Source organism: Ahaetulla prasina, chromosome 13 (genome assembly GCF_028640845.1).
Source record: "Ahaetulla prasina isolate Xishuangbanna chromosome 13, ASM2864084v1, whole genome shotgun sequence".
Lineage (NCBI taxonomy): Eukaryota > Metazoa > Chordata > Lepidosauria > Squamata > Colubridae > Ahaetulla > Ahaetulla prasina.
This window is the reverse complement of record NC_080551.1, coordinates 4696795-4718814: the sequence shown is the minus strand read 5'-3', so window position 1 is coordinate 4718814 and position 22020 is coordinate 4696795. Positions and strand designations below refer to the sequence as shown.

Sequence of the window (22020 nt, the reverse complement as noted above, 5' to 3'; positions counted from 1 at the left end):
TGCATATGCTCTCCGTGTACATATAAGAAAAAATACCTTCATCAAGAATCATAAGGTACAGAATTAATAGAATAGAATAGAATAGAATAGAATAGAGTAGAGTAGAGTATAGAGTAGAGTAGAGTAGAGTAGAGTAGAGTAGAGTAGAGTAGAGTAGAGTAGAGTAGAGTAGAGTAGAATAGAATAGAATAGAATAGAATTCTTTATTGGCCAAGTGTGATTGGACATACATGGAATTTGTCTTGGTACATATGCTCTCAGCATACATAACAGAAAAGATACCTTCTCTCAGGTAAAGGTTCCCACACACATACGTGCTAGTCGTTCCTGACTCTAGGGGGCGGTGCTCATCTCTGTTTCAAAGCCGAAGAGCCAGCGCTGTCCGAAGATATCTCCGTGGTCATGTGGCTGGCATGACTCAATGCCAAAGGCGCACTGAACGCTGTTACCTTCCCACCAAAGGTGGTCCCTATTTTTCTATTTGCATTTTTTTATGTGCTTTCGAACTGCTAAATTGGCAGAAGCTGGGACAACTAACGGGAGCTCACCCTGTTATGTGGATTCGAACTAGGGATTCAAACAGCTGAACTGCCGACCTTTCGATCGACAAACTCAGCGTCTTAGCCACTGAGCCACTGCGTCCCTATCTAGAATCATTACGTATCCACAAACGAATTAAGTCCAGCACTCCTGGGATTGCCACTGAACTAGCTCTAACCAGATGCTGACTGTTAGTTGAGAAGATTCCTTGGCAATAAATTTTAGCCATAAATCAGTTAAGCTGCTCCATCTTCAGAAATGAGACAGGCCTTCACACAAGAAACAAAGAAGGGTATTGCTGCTATATAGGAAGTCCTCACTAAATGACCACTAATTTGGGTTTTGCGCCTGGCAAAACCCAGATATTTTATGAACTAGCAGCCTTATGTGGCTATGGGACACATAAAATAACACAATAATCTCATGCAAACGATGAAGAGTTTAAAAGTCCAGTTGAATGTTATAAACATTCAGGGATCGGTTCTCTCGCCTCTCCTATTCAACATCTATATGAAGCCGCTGGGTGAGGTTATCCGTGGTTTCGGGGTGGAGTGCCATCTGTACACTGATGATACTCAGCTGTACATCTCCACCCCGAGCCACCCCAACGAAGCCGTCAAGGTGATGTCTTGAAGCCGTGCGGGTCTGGATGGGGAAGAACAGGCTCCAGCTCAACCCATCCAAGACAGAGTGGCTGTGGATGCCGGCGTCCTGGTACAGTCAGCTTACACCATCGCTGACTGTTGGGGGTGAATTACTGGCCCCCAGGGGGAGGGTGCGCAACTTGGGCATTCTCCTGGACGACCGGCTGTCCTTAGAGGAACATCTGACGGCCATCGCCAGGGGAGCATTTTATCAGGTTTGCCTGATTCGCCAGTTGCGTCCCTTCCTAGATTGGGACTCCTTACGCACGGTCACTCATGCCCTCGTCACTTCCTGTCTGGACTATTGCAATGCTCTCTACATGGGGCTCCCCTTGAAGAGCACCAGGAGGCTCCAGCTAGTCCAGAATGCAGCTGCACGGGTGATAGAGGGAGCACCACATTGCTCCCATTGCCGGTAGCCTTCCAGGTGCAATTCAAGGTGCTGGTTATCACCTTTAAAGCGCTCCATGGCTTAGGACCGTGCTTCTGCCACCGATAGCCTCCCATTGACCTGTCCGCTCCCGCAGGGTGGGCCTTCTCAGGGTGCCGTTGACCAAACAATGTCGGTTGGAGGCCCCCAGGGGGAGAGCCTTCTCTGTGGCAGCACCGGCCCTTTGGAATGAACTGCCTCCGGGGTTATGCCAACTCCCTGACCTCCAGACCTTCAAACGCGAACTTAAGACCTTATTATTTCATCGTGCGGGACTGGCCTAAGCGAAATTTTAAATGGAAATTTTAAATGGGTTTTATGTCGGTCTATGACCGTTTTAGCGTGATTTGGCCTATTGTAAATATTTGGTTTTAATTTTGCTTTTAAATTTGTTGTTTGTACTTTGTGTTGGTTTTTAATATGGCTGTAAACCGCCCTGAGTCCTTCGGGAGAAGGACGGTATAGAAATTAAATTATAAATAAATAAATAAATAAATAAATAAATAAATAAATAAACTGAAGAAAAGGGAGACCAAGCAGCTTACGTTTGAGCCGTGTCGGCCAAGCACTTCCCATTCTCCACTGGTGAGGGTCAGCTCTTCTTTGACATGACATAAGAAGTCACCTACAAGGAGATCAAAGTTACGGGAGTCCATCAGTGCTCTTTCCCAGCTCAACTAAGCAACATCATTCTGAACATAGAAGAGGCATGCAAGAAATTGGAACAACACGCAAATATCTATGGAGATTCTCAGTCATCCAGGTCATGGTTGTCCCAAAGGTGCTTTTTCTTTTTTTTAATTTTTTTATTGTTTTATTGTGATACACAATCTGACAAACACACAGCATATAACATATAAATATCTCCTATTTTTAAACAATGTTTCTTAGTTGTCTTCTTTCGCTTTTATACCTTTCCCCCCCATATCTCATTTATTTTTATTTTTATTTTCTTATCCCATTTTCTGTATTTACATTAAATTGTCTAATACTAATAGCTTTACTTTTCTAGATTCTTATATGTTTGTTATCTACATATTGTACATTTCTAATTTCTCCCCTTTATTTCCCGTCCCCCTTTATTTCTAATCTCAAGCCATTCATATCGTTTGCTCCAGATTATATAGTAATCTATCTCTTCTTTCTCTTTAATTTCTTTTGTTAATTTGTCCATTTCGGCACCTTCTAAAACTTTCCCTATCACTTCTTCATCTGTTGGTATCTTTTCCTGTTTCCAATTTTGTGCATATGTTCTTCATGCAGCTGTTATAATGTGTAAAATCAGATATTTTATTTCTTTGGTGTATGTTTTCGTAAAGATTCCTGGTAAAAATGTTTCCGGCTCACTTTCAATTGGTTGTTCTGTTATTTTTTTCTAGCCATTTTTAAAATATTTGCCCAGAATTTTTTTGCCGCCGGACACGTGCACCATAGATGGCAGTATATTCCCTGAGGGTTTTTTTTTTTGCATTTCCAACATGTTGAATTATTATTTGGGAACAAAAGGTGCTTTTTCAAGGGGCTTTCTGGTTTTTCTTTGAAGACGTTTCACTTCTCATCCAAGAAGCTTCTTCAGTTCTGACTTGGATGGTGGGGAATGGAAGGATTTATACTCCTTGCGGTCATCTGGCTGCTAGCACTCTTTCAAAAGTTTGAAAGAAGGGTCAAGGAGGCCATCTAGACTGAACAGCCCTCTCTCAACAGAGGGGGAGGGATATGACATCCTCTATCTCCAATCTACAACACAGTTGTTTCAGGAGTTCCATGAAGGCTCCACATCCATTTGCACCACTCAGGTGACCCTGAGGGCACAGAGAAACCTCCAAGTGGCCTCAATGACCCTCTAAAAGGATGCAAATGACCAGGTGTCTGCAAGGAATATAAATCTTTTCATTCCCAACTATCCGGTCAGAAGCTTCTTGGATGAGAAGCGAAACGTCTTCAAAGAAAAAACAAGAAAGCCCAGTTGCTTCCTGAAAAAGCACCTTTGGAACAAACATGACCTGGTTGACTGAGGGCCTCCATAGACCTTTAAGCTGTGCACTTTGGGATGAACACCCTTCAAATGGTGCGGAAGTATGAATGGATTTTACAGAAAAAATTGCAGACTACAGGAACCATTTGTGTTTTGAGTTTTAGATGCAGGCAACACAGATTCATCCCCAACAGCCTGCACCTGGGGGCAGAAAACATCCTGCAGCCAAGAAGGTTCCACATCTGTTTGCACTACTCAGATGACCCTGAGGACACAGATAAACCTCCAAGTGCTTCAACGACCCTCTAAAAGGATGCAAATGATCAGAAATCTGCAAGGAACGTCAACCCTTCCATTCCCCACCATCCAGTCAGAGCTGAAGAAGCTTCTTGGATGAGAAGCGAAACGTCTTCCATGAAAAACCAGAAAGTCCAGTTATTTCTTGAAAACAAGCATCTTTAGGAACACCGTCCAAGTTACTTCTTATTCCAATAAAAGATTTGGCAGTTAGCCAGACAGGGCACCAAAGGAAATTGCTCCGTCTTCAGAAAAGAGATAGGCCTCCACTTCACACCTATTGTTCTGTCTCCTTCCCCACTTCGGAGCAACGAGCTGGCCTTCAGCCAGTGGATTCATGGCTCTTATCAGTCCTGGCAGAGAAATCGCAGCTGCTTGCCAAAGTTCAAACAAGTGATTCGCAGAGTAAGACTTCAGCTCTCTTTGAAACAGTTCAGCTAATCTTTTGCTCCCCGTGGAGTGCGAGCAGTCCCAAAGCTCCTTATATATCCTGTGGGGTGGGGCTCCTGCCCCACCCTTCCCTTTGATGATGCCGCCTCTCTAATCTTCTGAAGCGCGGGTTAATCCAAGCTTGATTATTATCAGCTGTGTCTGAAGGCGTAGCCTGAGGAAGGGAGGAATCAGGGGATGACGGCCTCATTACATCCTCCGACTGGCCTGGTTCTGGCTCCTGGAGCCGGGCCAAAGGCATCAGTGCTCCCAAGGTAAGCCTTACCGGCCCTTCCTCCTCACTCTCAGAGTAACTTTTGGGCATGGGGCCAGGTTCGGGGGCTGGAGTCACACCACCTATATAGTCTTGCTGCCTTACAGGTAGTCCGCAATTAACAACCGCCATTGGGCCCAGAATATTGGGTGTAAGTTATTGCAGCCATTAAGCGGTCACCATGTGACATGACTCACTTTTTTCAGTGCCGCTGTTAACTTTGAACGTAAAGAAGTTGTTGTAAGTTGAGGACTACCTGTATTGAATTTGAGACCTTCTGCATGCACACCTAACTTCTTCCATTTATTTAGACCCAGAAGCAAAACAGGGAGTTACTTGGAGATGGAAATCCCCCCGAAGATCGTCTGTATTTGCTCGCTTTCAAAATGGTGGAGATTTTGTACAGATGTCGGAACCCCGTTTTGCACTCGGAGGCAAAGATGAATTCTATCACATCCTCGTGAGTTTGGGGAAAAACATGGAAGATATCATGGATCTGTGGAAATAAAGAAGAGCTGCAAGTCAAAATAAAGACTAGGAAAATTAGGAGGGTTAGTTCAAACTGGTACTAGTTTATTTACAAGTAGTTCTCCACTTACAACTGATCTCTTAATGGCTATTCTACAGTTCTACAGAGGAACTATTGAGTCTGTCATCTGCACCTCTGTAACTGTCTGGTTTGGTTCTGCAACCCAACAAGACAGACAAAGAAAGGATAATTAGATCTGCAGAAAAAACAATGGCTATCCACCTGGCTTCCACTGAGGACCTGTATACTGCACGAGTCAAAAAGAGGGCTGTGAAAATATTTACAGACCCCTCACATCCTGGACATAAATTGTTTCAACTTCTACCCTTAAAACGACGCTATAGAGCACTGCACACCAGAACAACTAGACACAAGAACAGTTTTTTCCCAAATGCCATCACTCTGCTAAACAAATAATTCCCTCAAAACTGTCAAACTATTTACTAAGGCTACACTACTATTACCGTATATACTCGAGTATAAGCCGAGTTTTTCAGCACGTTTTTTGTGCTGAAAAACGTCCCCTCGGCTTATACTCGAGTCTACGTCTTCGGGAACCCCGCACAGGAGGGGGTACCGAACGGACTCCATGGGAGGGAGGAGGCGGGCCCGCCGAGGTCTCGCGGATTTGTCGCCCCAGGCCGCCCCCATTCCCGTGTCTGGTGGGCGGACGGCGCAAACTTGGCGGGCTGTGCATTGGCGCTGGGAAGCCCTGGTGGTGCAGTGTTCCCGTTCGCCTGGCCTCCGTCCTCCGATCTCCTGCGCTGGGAGCGGCGGCGAGCCAGCAACCGGGCACCGCGGACTTTGGCAAGGAGGAAGGTGGGAGGCGGAGCTGCCGGCTGTGGGGGTTGAGGCGTGCAAGAGGAGTGGCGTGGAAAGGCCTTTTTGTGTGTGTGCGTGTGTGTGCGCCTGTGTGCCCTAGGGAGGAAGCGGAGCTGCCGGCTGTGTGGGGGTTGAGGCGTGCAAGAGAGCGCCTCCTCCTCTTCCTCCACGCTCGCTCCTCTTGCACGCCCTCAACCCCACCATCCCCCACCCTCTCCAGCGTGAAGGTCACCTCCTCCTCTTCCAGGCGGCGGCGGCGGCGGCTCGGCTCCGGCTCGGCGGGCGCCACAGCCGGCAGCTCCGCTTCCCTCCACTGGTCCCAGTCCAGCGAGCGGTGGCGACATGCGGCGCGCTCCGCTTTCACCGTTCGGCTGGATTGGGACCGCAACAGGTCGCGGCGGGCGGGGAGCCGCCAGCCTTCTCGGCTGAGGGAGGGAGGTTTCCCGAGCGGTGGCGTCGGCCGCCGAAGGCTGGCGGCTCCCCGCCCGCGCGCGACCCAGCCAAGCGGTCCCAATCCAGCGAGCGGTGGCGGGCGGCGCTCGGCATGTCGCCACCGCTCGCTGGACTGGGACCGGTGGGAGGAAGCGGAGCTGCCGGCTGTGGCGCCCGCCGGAGCGGAGCCGCCGCCGCCTGGAAGAGGAGGAGGTGACCTTCACGCTGAGAGGTGGGATGGTGGGGTTGAGGCGTGCAAGAGGAGCGAGCGTGGAGGAAGAGGAGGAGGCGCGCCTCTTGCACGCCCTCAACCCCCACAGCCGGCAGCTCCGCTTCCTCCCTAGGGCACACAGGCGCACACACGCACACACACAAAAGGCCTTTCCACGCTCACTCCTCTTGCACGCCCTCAACCCCCACACAGCCGGCAGCTCCGCTTCCTCCCTAGGGCACACAGGCGCACACACACGCACACACACACAAAAGGCCTTTCCACGCCACCTCTTGCACGCCTCAACCCCCACAGCCGGCAGCTCCGCTTCCTCCCACCTTCCTCCTTGCCAAAGTCCGCGGTGCCCGCCGTCGCTGGCTCGCCGCCGCCTCCCAGCGCAGGAGATCGGAGGACGGAGGCCAGGGCGAACGGGAACAGCCCACGCCCAAGAGGGAAAGGGAGCGAGTGGGTGGGTGGCTGGGACGAGACCCCACCACAAACACACACACACACGCCCGTGAGGCGTCTTGCTTGCATGTCACACACACGCACCGCTCGCTGGGAAAAAAAAGGATGGATGGATGGATGGAAGTAAGGAAGGAAGGATGGATTGATGGATGGAGGCGACCGCTTTGAAGCGCAACCTTCTCCCGCAACTAAGGGGGTCAATGTTTTCCCAATCCTAGGGTGTGGGGAAACAGTCATTCTTTCTTCCCCCCTAGTCTCTCCCGAGATCGCACTGCAGCGCCCATCATCCCCAGCCGGCAATCTGAGCTCGTGCCATCGATGTGGTCCTTGAACTTCCCCCTCCTAGGATGGCCGGCGTGGGAGGTGTGGGGGTGGTAAAACGGCCAGGAGAAAGCTTTCGCTCTTTTCGAGAGGTCCTCTTGGAAGGCTGCCTTGGAAAGGGAAAGTGGGGAGGGGGCAGAGATTTCTCCCTCAAGGTCCCCTTGGAAGGCTGGGTTGGAAAGGGAAAGTGGGGAGGGGGCAGAGATTTCTTCCTCGGGTCCTTCTAGAGTCCTTGAGAAACTGATATCATACAAGGTTAATAAATTATACTCCTCCTCCTCATTGATGAGTTTTTCATCCTGAAATTGATTGAAACATTGTACCATCATATGCTGCCATAGTATAGTGTTAACAACATCTGTAAAGATGATATATGAGCATGACACTAAGTTTTATCTATATTTCCCTTTATTGAAAAACTTCCATCATGCTTCTTTCTGAAAACAAAGGTCATTATAATATACCTCATTATATATTTGATTTGATGATATTTCAGTTAATAAATACCATTTAAGGTGTTAAGCTTCTTTTCTTTTTCAGCAGCAAAGTGAATTACAACTTTAAAGAACTTTATTACTTTATATTCATTTATTTTAAGTATAGATTTTAGATTTTTAAACAAATATGTTTAGAGCTTTTATATCTTTCAAGTTATTCAAATTATCCCCTCAGCAGGTATATAATGGCATCCAATTCCAATATCATGTTGGGGCTTTTGAGCAAGGGAGGAGGAACGTGAGCACCACCTTTCGCGCTGGCATTCCGGGATTTCCCTTTGTTTAGAGCTGGGAATCCTCCTTCCCCCTTTTGCACTCCCTCCCTCCCTCCCTCTCTCTCTCTCTCTCTCTCTCTCTCTCTCTCTCTCACACACACACACACACACACACACACACACACAGACTTCTAAAGTCGATTGGCACAATGAAAGGCAAAGACCACAATTGTTTTAAGAAAGAAGCTTTAGCAGGGAGGGGGGATGGGAGGGTGTTTTAAGTTTTGGCAAACAGCCAGGCCAACTGTATTGGAGAAGGTCACACAACTGGCCTTAACATTTTAGCTGCTGTCTTTTTCCTCACACTTGGGTTTAATGATATTAGAGACCCTTATTGCCCTGCCAAAAAAAAAAAGAGCCACCCCAACGCCTATGAAAATTAACCTTCTGCCAAGACACACTGTGCAGGGTATTTTCACTATTGGTGTGCATACAGGCTTAGATTTGTGCTGGGTTCTTAGTGCTTAGAGCACTGACCTTCAGAGGCACCCTGGTCCCTTGGAAGCTAAAGGAGGACTCATTTTCATGCTTGCAGTTGTATTGTCAATTTCTGTGAGACAATGTTGTTGAAGTAACTCACTCACTCATTCATTCATTCATTCATTCCTTGTGTGTCCAATCACACTTAGCCAATAAAAATTTATTCTATTCTATTCTATTCATTCATTCATTCATTCATTTTATTTTGTCAAATACATATTAAATAATTATATAAATATAAGCATGAATTGAATACATAAAAGGAATACAACTAAAGGGAACATTAGGACAGGGACGGTAGGCACGCTGGTGCTCTTATGCACGCCTTACAGACCTCTTAGGAATGGGGTGAGGTCAATACTAGATAGTCTTTGGTTAAGGCTTTGGGGATTTTGGGAAGAGACCACAGAGTCAGGTAGCACATTCCAGGCATTAACAACTCTGTTACTGAAGTCACATTTTCTGCAATCTAGATTGGAGAGGTTCACTTTTAAGTTTGAATCTATTGTGTTCTCGTGTATTGTTGTGGTTGAAGCTGAAGTAGTCATTGATAGGAAGTACATTGTAGCAGATAATTTTATGAGCTATGCTCAGGTCATACCAAAGGCGGCGTAGTTCTAAATTTTCTAAAGCTGGGAATCCTCCTTCCCCCTTTTGCACTTTTATTGTTTTTCGTTCAAATAAATATTCATGTTATTTTACTTGGCTCTATCTTTATTTTTTACATTGACCAGTAGCTGCCTCATTTCCCACCCTCGGCTTATACTCGAGTCAATAGTTTTTCCCAGTTTTTGTGGTAAAATTAGGTGCCTCGGCTTATATTCGGATCGGCTTATACTCGAGTATATACGGTAATCTTCTCATCGTTCCCATCACCCATCTCCTTCCACTTATGACTGTATGACTGTAACTTTGTTGCTGGTATCTTTAAGATTTATATTGACTGTTTCCCTATGTCTATCATTAAGTGTTGTACCTTATGATTCTTGACGAATGTATCTTGTCTTTTTATGTACACCGAGAGCGTATGCACCAAGACAAATTCCTTGTGTGTCCAATCACACTTGGCCAATAAAAAATTCTATTCTATTCTATTCTATTCTATTCTATTCTATTCTATTCTATTCTATTCTATTCTATTCTATTATGACAGACCTCCCCAAGGCCATTTATGACCTGGGTTTGAAGTTCTGATGACCTGTAGCCCTCAAATGTGGTCAAAAGATCCCATTTTAAGTGCTCAGCAATCCTCCTACATTTGCAGCCATTTCCAAAGTGATATGATTACAAATTTATGATGCATTTTGACGGAAAGCAGTTTTTTACTTCCGGTTTCTGGCAAAGAACACCCAGGCTGGACAATGTATTCATTTCATGACTTTGACTTTTACTTCATGACACCCACTCCTGCAAAAAGTTAAACAGTTGGGTCTTATCGTGTGAGGACCAGCTTAATAATCAGCAGAATTTATAACCATAATTCCAGGGTGGTAAGTCAAGGATTATCTATATTTGTTCAACAGCTAACTACTTGTAAAACAAAGTGTATATCCAAACAACATTCGACCCAACTGGCTTTCCTGCCTAAGGCAGTACCAGAACTCACAGTCTCCTGATGATTGGCCCAAAGTCACCCAGCTGGCGTTCATCCCTAAAGTGGGACTAGAACTCACAGTCTCCCAGTTTTTAGCCTGGTGTTTTCACCACTAAACCAAAGTAGCTCTGTCTACATGACTAACCATGTAGACTTTCAAAAGTCCTGTTCTGACCCAGCTCCCCAAACACAACAAACCCTCTGTAATCAATCAACAATTCCTTTATCAGGCATGCCGGCAGCCCAGCAAAGAAGTCTCTCTCTCTCACAAAAGACTAACAAGTCTGTCCAGCCGGGTGATGAATAGTTGTCTGCCCCATCTATTCATCTCTGCCCCCTGCCTTTTATCCCCAGAGCTAGGGTGAGGCCTCGCTAGCAGCAGTGGCTCTTCTGTCCCAAGGACCGGCCCATAGATTTCCACTGCTCTCCTCTCCCTCTGCCTTCCGGGCATCTGCGCATTAGGCGCTGGACCCATCTGTTCCTTCTGTTCCTCATCAGCCACTTCCAGAGTTGGGGACTGTTGACTCTGCATCTGAGGGCCGATGGACGGCCCAGGCTCTGTCTCTCTCTCTCTCTGATAGCTCCATATTCGCTCTTCCCCCTCGGAGCTCTCAGGTTGCCTTGATGCTGATCCTAACTCCCACACCTCCTCCTCCTCCTCTGATTTGGCTGCTCGAGAGGCCACAAGAAGTCCCTTCTATTTCTGTCAATGCCACATTCAGCTCCTGCCTAATCTAACCAACTCTTCCTGTTTATTGAAAAAGCTTTCTTGTCAAACTTCATTAGCTGATTGTTTTTCCCCTCTATCTCTCCGGACCAACAATTCCATCCAAAGCTAGAAAACCTCAGCGGGCCTACCCTGAAGGAATGCATCCTTACGTTTATCCAGATGTCTGTTGTTTCTTCGTAAACGATCAAGGGGGTAACGGAGTCAGGCACGACATCGATTAATTTCCGTCTCTTCATGGCATCGTCTTCCACGGGGATAAATAAGGCTGAGGGAAGCAAAGCAATCTGCAGCCGGGTTTGAGAACGATCAAGCAGGATGGCCCACGCGCTAAGCAGAAAGGAGGGCGAATCAGAAAATGGTGCTTAGATGGTGCTACCACCATTACAATATTACTTGAGGTATTACTTGACGTTTTATCTCCTGGAGCTGAACTGATGGGCCAGGAAAATCCTGAAGTTATGGGGCTTCAACGACTGGAGGTATTCAAGAAAAGTGGTATCCAAGAAGTGCCTATAGACAAGGCGATGGTGTTCCCTGTTGCAATGTATGGCTGTGAAGGCTGGACCATAAGAAAGGCTGAGCGCCAAAGAATGGAGGCCTTTGGACTCTGGTGCTGGAGAAGACTCCTGCGAGTCCCTTGGACTGCAAGGCGAACAAACAAGTCAGTCCTAGAGGAGATCAACCCTGACTGCTCTTTAGAAGGCCAGATCCTGAAAATGAAACTCAAATACTTTGGCCACCTAATGAGAAGGAAGGACTCGCTGGAGAAGAGCCGAATGCTGGGAAAGATGGAGGGCAAAAGAAGAAGGGGATGGCAGAGAACAAGGTGGCTGGATGGAGTCACTGAAGCAATCAGCGTGAGCTTAAATGGACTCCAGAGGGTGGTAGAGGATAGGAAGGCCTGGAGGAACATTGTCCATGGGGTCACAATGGGTCGGACACGACTTTGCAACTAACAACAACAACAACATTCAAGAAAAGACTGGACAGCCAAGGCAGGTCTGAGGATTCTCGCACTGGGTGTAAGGGTGGACTAGAAGATCTCTATGCTCCTTTCCAACCCGAGGATGCTATGAACCACCAGGGCTCAGAAAGAAGCTGAGCAAATGGATAATATAATATAAATATATAATACGTACTATTTTCCCTCTCGTGTCCATCCTGCTCTGGCGATATATTCTACTCCATCGAATAAGATTTCAAAGGGTTGGACCAGTTCTTTGTCAACAGCTCCCAAAATCTTCAGGGAAGAGGAGAAAAACACCAATTAGAAAAAACTACTAATACTTTTCTCCAAAATATATTAAGAGGCATGGATGAAAAACGACTGAAAAATAAATTCTGGATAAATAATAGAACTTGGTCATAATCTCTTTCCAGGAATCTTCCCAGGTTTCATAGTTTGTAAGGCTCTTAACTGGTTCCCACTATGTTAATTTTGAATCTTTAGGGCAGGAATTGTCTGTAACAAAGCCCATCATCCTACTTTTCTGTTTTCCTTGGAGTTTCCTCAGCCATACACAATTTGCTATTTTCAAACAGGAAACTTAGAAAACCTTGAGAGTTTTAACCCTAAATTTGGTACAATGTTAAGAACCACTTAGAAGGGAGGGAGAAAGAGAAGAAGGGAAGGGAAGCAGAAAAAAGAAAAAGAAAATAAAAGAAAGGAGGGAAGGGAAAGAAAGAACGATAAGAAAAAGAAAGAAAGAAGGGAAGGGAAGCAGAAAGAAGGGAAGGAAAAAGAAGGGAAGGGAAGGAAAAAGAAGGGAAGGGAAGGAAAAAGAAGGGAAGAAAAAAAAAAGGAAGGAAGGGAAGGGAAGTTCTTGTCTTTCCTGCAGATGCAATGACCTTCTATAACACACGTGTTTCAAACCTGGCAACTTGAAGATCTTCGGACTTCAACTCCCAGAGTTCCCTAGCCAGCATATATGGATTGGCTGGGGAATTCTGGGAGCTGAAGTCCACATATCTTCATGTTGCCAAGTTTGAAAAACATTTTTATAAGACTTCGACATGAGTGCCTCCCCCATTCTAACCAACTTTTAATCTCCAAACATTTCCTGATCCTGCCTTGTGACAGATCTCTTCCTTCTCATCCATTACCCGACCAAGTGGCTGGGCATGTTTTTCAAATTAACCCATAATTTGGCATGTCCCAAAACATCACATTACTAAGCCCTAGTTTGAAATCACCACTAATTACCCTATAAACCAGAGGGACTTGTTCATGTTAAGTCATCAGCGCCAACTCTTGAATTTGTGTGATGTGCGAAGGCCAAATCAACCATGTTGTGGCTTTGTGCAATGTGGAACCAAACTATGGTATAGAGCAGGGGTCTCCAATCTTGGCAACTTTAAGATTTGTGGACTTCAACTCCCAGAATTCGGAACTCTGGGAGTCGACGTCCACAAGTCTTAAAGTTGCCAAGGTTGGAGACCCCTGGTATAGAGCACTGCACAACAGAACAACTAGACACAAGGACAGTTTTTTCCTGAATGCCATCACTCTGCTAAACAAATAATTCCCTCAACACTGTCAAACTATTTACTAAGTCTGCACTACTATTAATCTTCTCATCGTTCCCATCACTCATCTCCTTCCACTTATGACTGTATGATTGTAACCTTGTTGCTGGTATCCTTATGATTTATATTGATATTGCTTATTTCCTGATTGCTTATTTGTACCCTATGACTATTATTAAGTGTTGCACCTTGATGAAAGTATCTTTTCTTTTATGTACACTGAGAGCGTATGCACCAAGACAAATTCCTTGTGTGTCCAATCACACTTGGCCAATAAAGAATTCATTCTATTCTATTCTATTCTATTCTATTCTATTCTATTCTGTTCTGTTCTGTTCTATTCTATTCTATTCTATTCTATTCTATTCTATTCTATTCTATTCTATTCTATTCTATTCTATTCTATTCTATTCTGTGTTGTACCTTATGATTCTTGATGAAGGTATCTTTTCTTTTATGTACACTGAGAGCTTATGCACCAAGACAAATTCCTTGTGTGTCCAATCACACTATTCTATTCTATTCTATTCTATTCTATTCTATTCTATTCTATTCTATTCTATTCTATTCTATTCTATTCTATTCTATTCTATGGATTACAGCGAGGTGCCTTGTGACTCAGGGCCCTACAGTTGATTCAATGCACCAGAATTCAAACAATACAAGGCATCACACTGTATAGACATTTATTCAAGACCAGGGGCGGGTTCAAAATCCCGCCGCAACCGGTTCACTTGTGTATGCGTGCTCGCGTATGCGTGTGGCGCTTCTGCCTCCTGCCGCCGCAGCTACCGGTTCGGCCGAACTGTGGCAAACCGGTAGCAACCCACCACTGTTCGAGACATAAAAAAACAGAGCCAGCTTACTTTGCCATCAGATGCAATGGTTATTTCAGATAACTTGAAAGTGACTTTGGGATTTGCAGTGCCTAGAAGAAGAAAAAAAACCATGAAGAGTTATAGAGGAATTAAAGATTGTTCTCCAAGTTCAGTTGGTACCCAGATCCTGATGCTTAGGGTTGTGTTTCTTAACCTCAAGCCACTTCAAGATGTATGGACTTCAACTCCCAGAATGGCTGGAGAATTCTGGGAGTTGAAGTCCACACATTTTGAAGTAGCTGAGAAACACTGTTTTAGGGCACCGCTGGGCCCTTTCTGGAATATCCCACTAGATTCTCTAACCTGTCTTGGGATACCGAAAAGAATCTGTCCTCCTGGTTTCTAGCATGGGGGATGTGACATGAATAACTTCCACCTCCGACTCGTCGTTTTCTTCATACAGAATTCTAAGGATTTTTCCTCCACCAACAGCTACCAAGAGAGAAACCAGAGAAAGACCAATGTATTTGACTTCTGCACAACAGCTGCCTGACCTCAGATTCTGTCTGATGGTTTACCTTCCAAGAGACAACCGAACTTAGCTTTAGTAAAATGTACTTTTGTTATTCATGAGTTTGAGAGCCTTTCTGTTCTGTTCTTTTTTTCTTTTTATTTTTAAATAATATTTATTAAATTTCCAAAAGTTAAAATACACAATACAAAAAAAAAAAAACACAATACACAAAAACAAAAAAATAAAATAAACAAAACAAACAAGGATAAACGCATCAAAATTACATTACACATAACAGCTTTTTTTACATCGGTATCTCTATCCTATTTAACCTCTATATACAGATTCTACTTCTAAGTATCTTAAACTAACATTCTTATTTAAATTATCTTAACTTCTATTCAGAATTCAGTCTCATGACAAAAATCTCCCTTAAGTTTTATGCTTACTCTCCAGCCAGGAATACCATCTTACACATTGGAAAAAAGAATCTAAACACTAAATACAAACTCGATGGACATTACCTTACAGATGACCCCCACCCTGTTAAAGACCTTGGAGTTTTCATATCCAATGATCTAAGTGCCAAAGCCCACTGCAATTACATCGCAAAAAAGGCTTTAAGAGTTGTAAACCTAATCTTACATAGTTTCTTCTCCAGAAACACTACACTACTAACCAGAGCGTGTAAAACATTTGCTAGACCAATTCTTGAATACAGCTCGCCTGTCTGGAATCCATACCACATTTCAGACATCAATACAATTGAATGTGTCCAGAAATATTTTACAAGAAGAGTTCTCCACCTCTCTGAATACAACAAAATACCTTATCCCACCAGACTTGAAATCTTGGGTTTAGAAAACTTAGAACTCCACCACCTTCGACAGGACCTGTGTTTAACTCATAGAGTCATCTATTGCAATGTCCTTCCTGTTAAAGACTACTTCAGCTTCAATCACAACAAAACAAGAGCAAACAATAGATTTAAACTTAATATTAACCGCTTCAATCTTGATTGCAGAAAATATGACTTCTGTAACAGAGTTATTAATACTTGGAACACACTACCTGACTCTGTGGTCTCTTCCCAAACTCCTCAAAACTTTAACCGAAAACTGTCTACTATTGACCTCACCCCATTCCTAAGAGGTCTGTAAGGGGCGTACATAAGAGCACAAGCGTGCCTACCGTTCCTGTCCTATTGTTTCCTTTCATTATATCCAATTAATATAGTTATTACATACTTATGCTTATATATTATATAGTTATTTTCATGCTTATGCTTATATATACTGTTGTGACAAAATAAATAAATAAATAAATAAATAAATAAATAAATATTCGATAGTACTCAGTATCTTCCCTCTCCTTCATTTCCATTGATAATCTATCCATTTCTGCACGTTCGTATATTTCTGTTCTAATAGGCCAACATGAGAGGGCTGACATCAGGCAATTTAAGTAAACTTCTCGAGCTGCCCACTGGGATTACTTACTTGGTTCAGCTGCTGGGCACCACCAGTAACCCGTGTATCTGTCAAACTCCTCCTGTAGCACAAAGGTAGCGACACCAGCCGACTTGGGATCCTCTTCAACGCTGGCATGTTCTGTGCAGGCAACATACGAGGCAAAAGAAAAAAGATAAAGGACGGATGCAAGCTGCAAAACATCCATTCTGAGTCTCAGTGGTGCAGCCAGTGGTGGGATTCAGCCAGTTCGCACCACTTCGGGAGAACCGGTTGTTAACTTTCTGGGCAGTTTGGCAAACTGGTTGTTGGAAGAAATCATTACGGCAGAGAACCGGTTGTTAAATGACTTGAATCCCACCAGTGGGCACAGCGGTTAGAGTGCAGTACAGCGGGCTACATCTGCTGACTGCCAGCAGTTTGGCAGTTTGAATCTCACCAGGCTCCAGGTTGACTCCGCCTTCCATCCTTCTGACATGGGTAAAAGGAGGACCCAGACTGGTGGGGGCAAGAGGATGACTCTGTAAACCACTTAGAGAGGGCTGTAAAAGCACTGGGAAGTGGTATATACAGCAAGTCTTAAGTGCTATTTCTATTATTTCTAATTCCTATTCTATTCTATTCTATTCTATTCTATTCTATTCTATTCTATTCTATTCTATTCTATTCTATTCCATTCCGTTCCATTTCCTGTTCTGTTCTGTTTTGTTCTGTTCCGTTCCATTCTGTTCCATTCCATTCCATTCCATTTCATCTCCTATTCTGTTCTGTTCTGTTCTGTTCTGTTCCGTTCCGTTCCGTTCCATTCCATTCCATTTCCTGTTCTGTTCTGTTCCGTTCCGTTCCGTTCCATTCCATTTCCTATTCTGTTCTGTTCTGTTCTGTTCTATTCTATTCTTGTTCTATTCTATTCTATTCTTGTTCTGTTCTGTTCTATTGCCATGGTGGCGCAGTGGCTATAAATGCAGGCTGACTCTGCCCACTGCCAGGAGTTCAATCCTGACTGGCTCAAGGCTGACTCAGCCTTCCATCCTTCTGAGATGGGTAAAAGGAGGACCCAGTTGGTTGGGGGCAAGAGGCTGACTCTGTAAAACTGCTTAGGGAGGACTGTGAAGCACTGTGAAGCGGTACAGAAGTCTAAATGCCACTGCTATTATGCTGCCCAGAATTGCTAAGACTCCCTAGGAAAGGAATGCATTCATCCTCTGCATCCTAAAGTTTTGTAATACGGAGCTAGGAGGCTCAAGCGTTTCCTTCTGTACGGACCCAACGTCAAGTAGTCCTTAAATTACGACCAAAGTTGGGACCAAAATTTCCACTGTTAAGCAAGGTGGCTGTTAAGTGACCCACACCTGATTATATGCACTTTCATTGCAAGAAATTAAAATATAGGTATTCCTCCACTTACAATTGGTCACTTTAAGGAAAGTTTGAAGTTAGGACAGACCTCCCTGGGTGTACCTATAATCTGGTTCCAAAGTTTCAATGGCTCTACACATACACACACACACACACACAATCATGCAATCACATGTTGGGTGTTAGCAACTGGACGGTATTTATGGTCGCAGACATGCAACTATGTTTTACAAGCATTTTGCTGAAAACCAACATTTACGACCGCTGGAAAAAAAAGGTTGTAAAATTGGATCGGTCATCTGGGTGAGCCAATTTATGACTACCATGACTTAAAACGATGATGTGCAGGCTCTATTATGGTTGTAAGCTAAGGACAACCTGTAACTGAGTTTAAATTTTAAGTAACATGCAACACACTGGGAATTCAGAGGCACCACATTGAAGAGCCCAGGCTGGGAACTCCCAAAAACACATTCAGAGAAGGACAGCCCAATCATGATTTAAAATCAGAATGAAACTAATCAGGGATAAGTAAATAAATCATGGTTTGGTCTAATTGGTTCCCGTTAATAATTCTGCAGTTATCTGGCTTGTGGGGGAAGAGTTTGGTTCAGCAGTTGAAATCCGGCTGGATTTATCCGGCTCGCGTGAACCAGTAGCGTCAGCAGCGGGAGGCTCCGCCCACCTGCCAGGACATCATTACATCCCATTTTTGACCCTTTGCGCATGCGCAGAAGAAGTGCGCACCCTCACACTCCCCAACCGGCAGTGAAGGTAAATGCATTTCACCACTGGTTTGGTTCATCCATTTTGCTACTCCAAAATATCATTCATTTCTGCACATCCAGTCAACTCTACTTTATTCAATAAACAATCATTCAACAAACCATGGGTCAGCCAGCATCACCTTTATGTACAAAGGTTAACCTCCGCTCTTCTTTGGTTGCCAGATTGGAGATCCAGATGTCGTTGCTGTGAATAAAGGCGATCCAGTTGGGGTCTGCGGGGCAGATCTTCGGATCCATCCGAATATTTGGGCAACTGGTCTCAACGCGAATGGGCTGCAAAGGTTGTTGCTGTAATGGTAAGAGGACATGGAAAGGGCTCTTTTGAAGCACGTAGTACTTGCCTCCCCAGGAGTATTGAGTGAAATAAGAGCAGCCCAGAATGCACGTTGAACAAGATGGGCCAACATTTTGACACCTCCAGAAGACTGGAGAACATAAACCTATCTGTCAGAACAAAGCCCCTTCATGTAGACTTCAAGACAACTTGTGAAAATGTTTGGTTAAAACAAAGAGAAACAAGAACAAAATTAAAAACATTTCATTGTTGTCAGAGTTTGCAACAGCAACCAAATCCAGAAAACACACACAGGTAACTGATTCAGCAGGACTCATTAACTTCTCTTTATATCCATAATAATGCATGAAATAAATATACAATACCAAAAGCAGATTTTCCAACGTGGTAGTAGTTACAGGCAAAAAGACAGGCAGAAAAGAGAACAGTTTCAGTTTTGTTCCTCTTGCACAGACTCAGAGTTACAGAGCTAAACCACGCCCAGGCTCCAAATTGTTTCAGTTTCCAAACAGCCCTCATTGGCTGACTTAGTTGCTATGCCTATTCACTGACTGACCTTGATTGATCTTTGGGCCAATCACCAGGAGACAGTGAGTTCTAGTTCCACCTTAGACATGAAAGCTGGCTGGATGACTTTGGGTCAGTCGCTCATTTTCAGCCCAACCCACTTCACAGGGGGTGTTGTTGTTGTGGGAAAACAGGAGGAGGAAGTAGTATTAAGTATGTCAGCAATCTGCCACAACCGCTCACCGTAAACCCATTTGGGCCGCCATCTTTGACATGGTAGATCCCACTGCCCGCTTGGAATAGAAAGGTGCCACTTTCCCGGTGATAATCGTAGGAAGCGATCCCAATGGTGCCAATGCGTTTCCTTTCCCGTAGCAGCTCCTCCTCTCGCGAGTACATCCCATAATCCAGGCTGGCCTGATGAGAGAGGAGAGGGACAGAAGGAACATGCGGGAAAACTAGAATTGTTTACTGCTGATAGTCCTTGACTTATAACTATCCTGTTATGTCCTCCTCGCCTCCGTCCGAACGATGGCTTAATTAGCCGGCTCTTATCAGTTCTGGCAGCAAAAAAGCCAGCGTCTGCCAAGAGCCCTCGTTAGCTGCCAGGACGCTGGTGAGTCACAACCTTCAGCTCTAGTCAATCCGTGGATTTGCCTGATATAAAGAGACACACCAGCTCTTGCTGCCTTTTATATCCTGTGGGGTGTGGCTCCATGACTCAGCACTTCCTAGGCCTGACCATCCCTTGCTTCTGTTGTTCCCGCCTCTCCTGCCTACGAAACCTGGGATTGAGCCAAGCCTGATTGCTGTCCGCTGGGTCTGCAGGCGTGGCCTGAGGGGGGGAAGAGTCAGGGGACGGAGGCCTTGTTCTCTCTTTTGCTTGGCCTGCTTCTGGCTCCTGGAGCTGATCTATGGAGGCCGGTGCTTCCGAGGTAAGTCCTGATGGCCCTTCCCCCTCACTGTCCAAGTCACTTTCTGGCAGCAGGCCCGGCTCCGAGTCACTTTCTGGCATGGGGCCAGGTTCAGGGACGGGAGCCACAACATATCCGTTTAGTAACCGTTTGAAATTACAACAGTACTGAAAAAAGTGATTTATGACCATTTTTCACCCATGTGACCATTTCAGCATCCTGTGGTCACGTGATCAAAATTCAGACGCTTGGCGACTGAATCGCATTTGTGAAGATTGCAGTGTCCTGGGGGGTGGGCGGTCAGGTGATCCTCTTTTACAGCCTTCTTGACAAGTCAATGGAGAAGCCAGATTCACTTAGTGTTCCTAACTTAACAACTGCAGTCATTCACTTTACAACCGTGGCAAGAAAGGTTGCAAAATGTGGCAAAACTCACTTAACGAATGTCTCACCTAACAAGATAAATTTTGGGCTCAATTGTGATTGTAGGTCAAAGACTACCTGTATTTAACTTCATTTGAATTACTTCAAAATAATAACAACGCTGCTCTTATTTAAGCAATTAAGAATTAAGGGGTTGGACTAGAAGACCTCCAAGGTCCCTTCCAGTTCAGTTATTCTGTTAAACTTCTCCCTGATTTCAAAGCTGGTGATCCAAAGCAAACCCTTCAAACAGCTCAGATAAAGGCTATTGATTAAAATTAAACACAGCCTACGAGAAAGGCTGTGTTTTGCATGTTTAATGTGAAGAAAGTAGCCAGCAAGAACAACTGTTAGCACTATCAATATATGGGTCTATGACAATTCGCCACGGCCAGCTCACCATAGCCAGCTCACCATGGCTAAGTCGCCATAGCCAATTTGCTGCGGAACAACTCGCCACAGCTATTTTGCCACAGGACAACTCACTGAGGACAAGAGTTACACTAATATCAAAGAATTGGTGGAACAGAATCATTAAAGAAATGATGCAAAAGGAGGAACAGAATAAAATGTAAATGGCAAAAATTAAAAAAATATTTCTTTTAGATAATTAAATAGAATTGTTATATTGTCCCAAGGCAAGTTGGCCATGAGTTGTCTGCGACGAGTTGGCCATGGCGAGTTGGCCATGATGAGTTGGCTGCATTGAGTTGGCCATGGCGAGTTGGCTGCAATGAGTTGGCCATGGTGAGTTGGCCATGGCGAGTTGGCCATGATGAGTTGGCTGTGATGAGTTGGCCGTGGTGAGTTGGTCATGGCGAGTTGGCCATGATGAGTTGGCTTTAACAAGTTGGCTGCAATGTTGGTCATGGTGAGTTGGTCATGGTGAGTTGGCCATGATAAGTTAGCCATGGTGAGTTGACCATGGTGAGTTTGTCGTGGCAAGTTGTCCCATTCCCCAAGATATCTAGCAAAAGTTTTAGACAATGCTTTCAACTGATCGGTGCAGTTTCAGAGGAGGGGTTGAAAAAGTCAAGATTTTGGCTGAACCCCTGCGACTGAACCCCTGGGTTCCATCTTGAGTTTTTTGACCCCTCACCTCTGTACCAGGGATTCAGATAGGAATTGTAGCACACCTTTAGGATGGGGAAAAAGATGAGGGATTAAAAAGGGAAGAAATAACCAAACGACATACCTGAAAGAGGTCTATAAGAGGCTTCCAAGACAGCATAAGAATGGCAGCTTTGTTAACCGTTTTGGGGATTTCGGAATAAAAAAGAGTGTTTTCCCTGTTTTCACCGGACATGGCTAATTAGAAAGAAAGAAAGAAAGAAAGAAAGAAAGAAAGAAAGAAGGAAGGAAGGAAGGAAGGAAGGAAGGAAGGAAGGAAGGAAGGAAGGAAAGAAGGAAAGAAAGAAGGAAAGAAAGAAGGAAAGAAAGAAAGAAGGAAGGAAAGAAA

The 22020-nt window shown here is 44.7% G+C and overlaps 1 protein-coding gene across 8 annotated transcripts in view; it reads right to left on the bottom strand.

Annotated features, from left to right (window-relative positions):
• DPP8 (dipeptidyl peptidase 8) overlaps nucleotides 1–22020 on the bottom strand; it is a 47519-nt gene that overhangs the window by 14051 nt on the left and 11448 nt on the right. For 6 of the 8 annotated variants that reach the window (XM_058155935.1, XM_058155937.1, XM_058155933.1 and 3 more), the window contains exons 3-12: nucleotides 21757–21869; nucleotides 19468–19641; nucleotides 18542–18710; nucleotides 16306–16416; nucleotides 14656–14784; nucleotides 14341–14402; nucleotides 12088–12188; nucleotides 11098–11275; nucleotides 4926–5085; nucleotides 2160–2239 (exon numbers count right to left, since the gene is read on the bottom strand). In XM_058155935.1, the coding sequence (XP_058011918.1) occupies nucleotides 2160–2239; nucleotides 4926–5085; nucleotides 11098–11275; nucleotides 12088–12188; nucleotides 14341–14402; nucleotides 14656–14784; nucleotides 16306–16416; nucleotides 18542–18710; nucleotides 19468–19641; nucleotides 21757–21869 (1277 nt within the window). The remainder of the gene's footprint in view (nucleotides 1–2159; nucleotides 2240–4925; nucleotides 5086–11097; nucleotides 11276–12087; nucleotides 12189–14340; nucleotides 14403–14655; nucleotides 14785–16305; nucleotides 16417–18541; nucleotides 18711–19467; nucleotides 19642–21756; nucleotides 21870–22020) is intronic. The other 2 variants (XM_058155939.1, XM_058155938.1) reach the window with 1 other exon arrangement.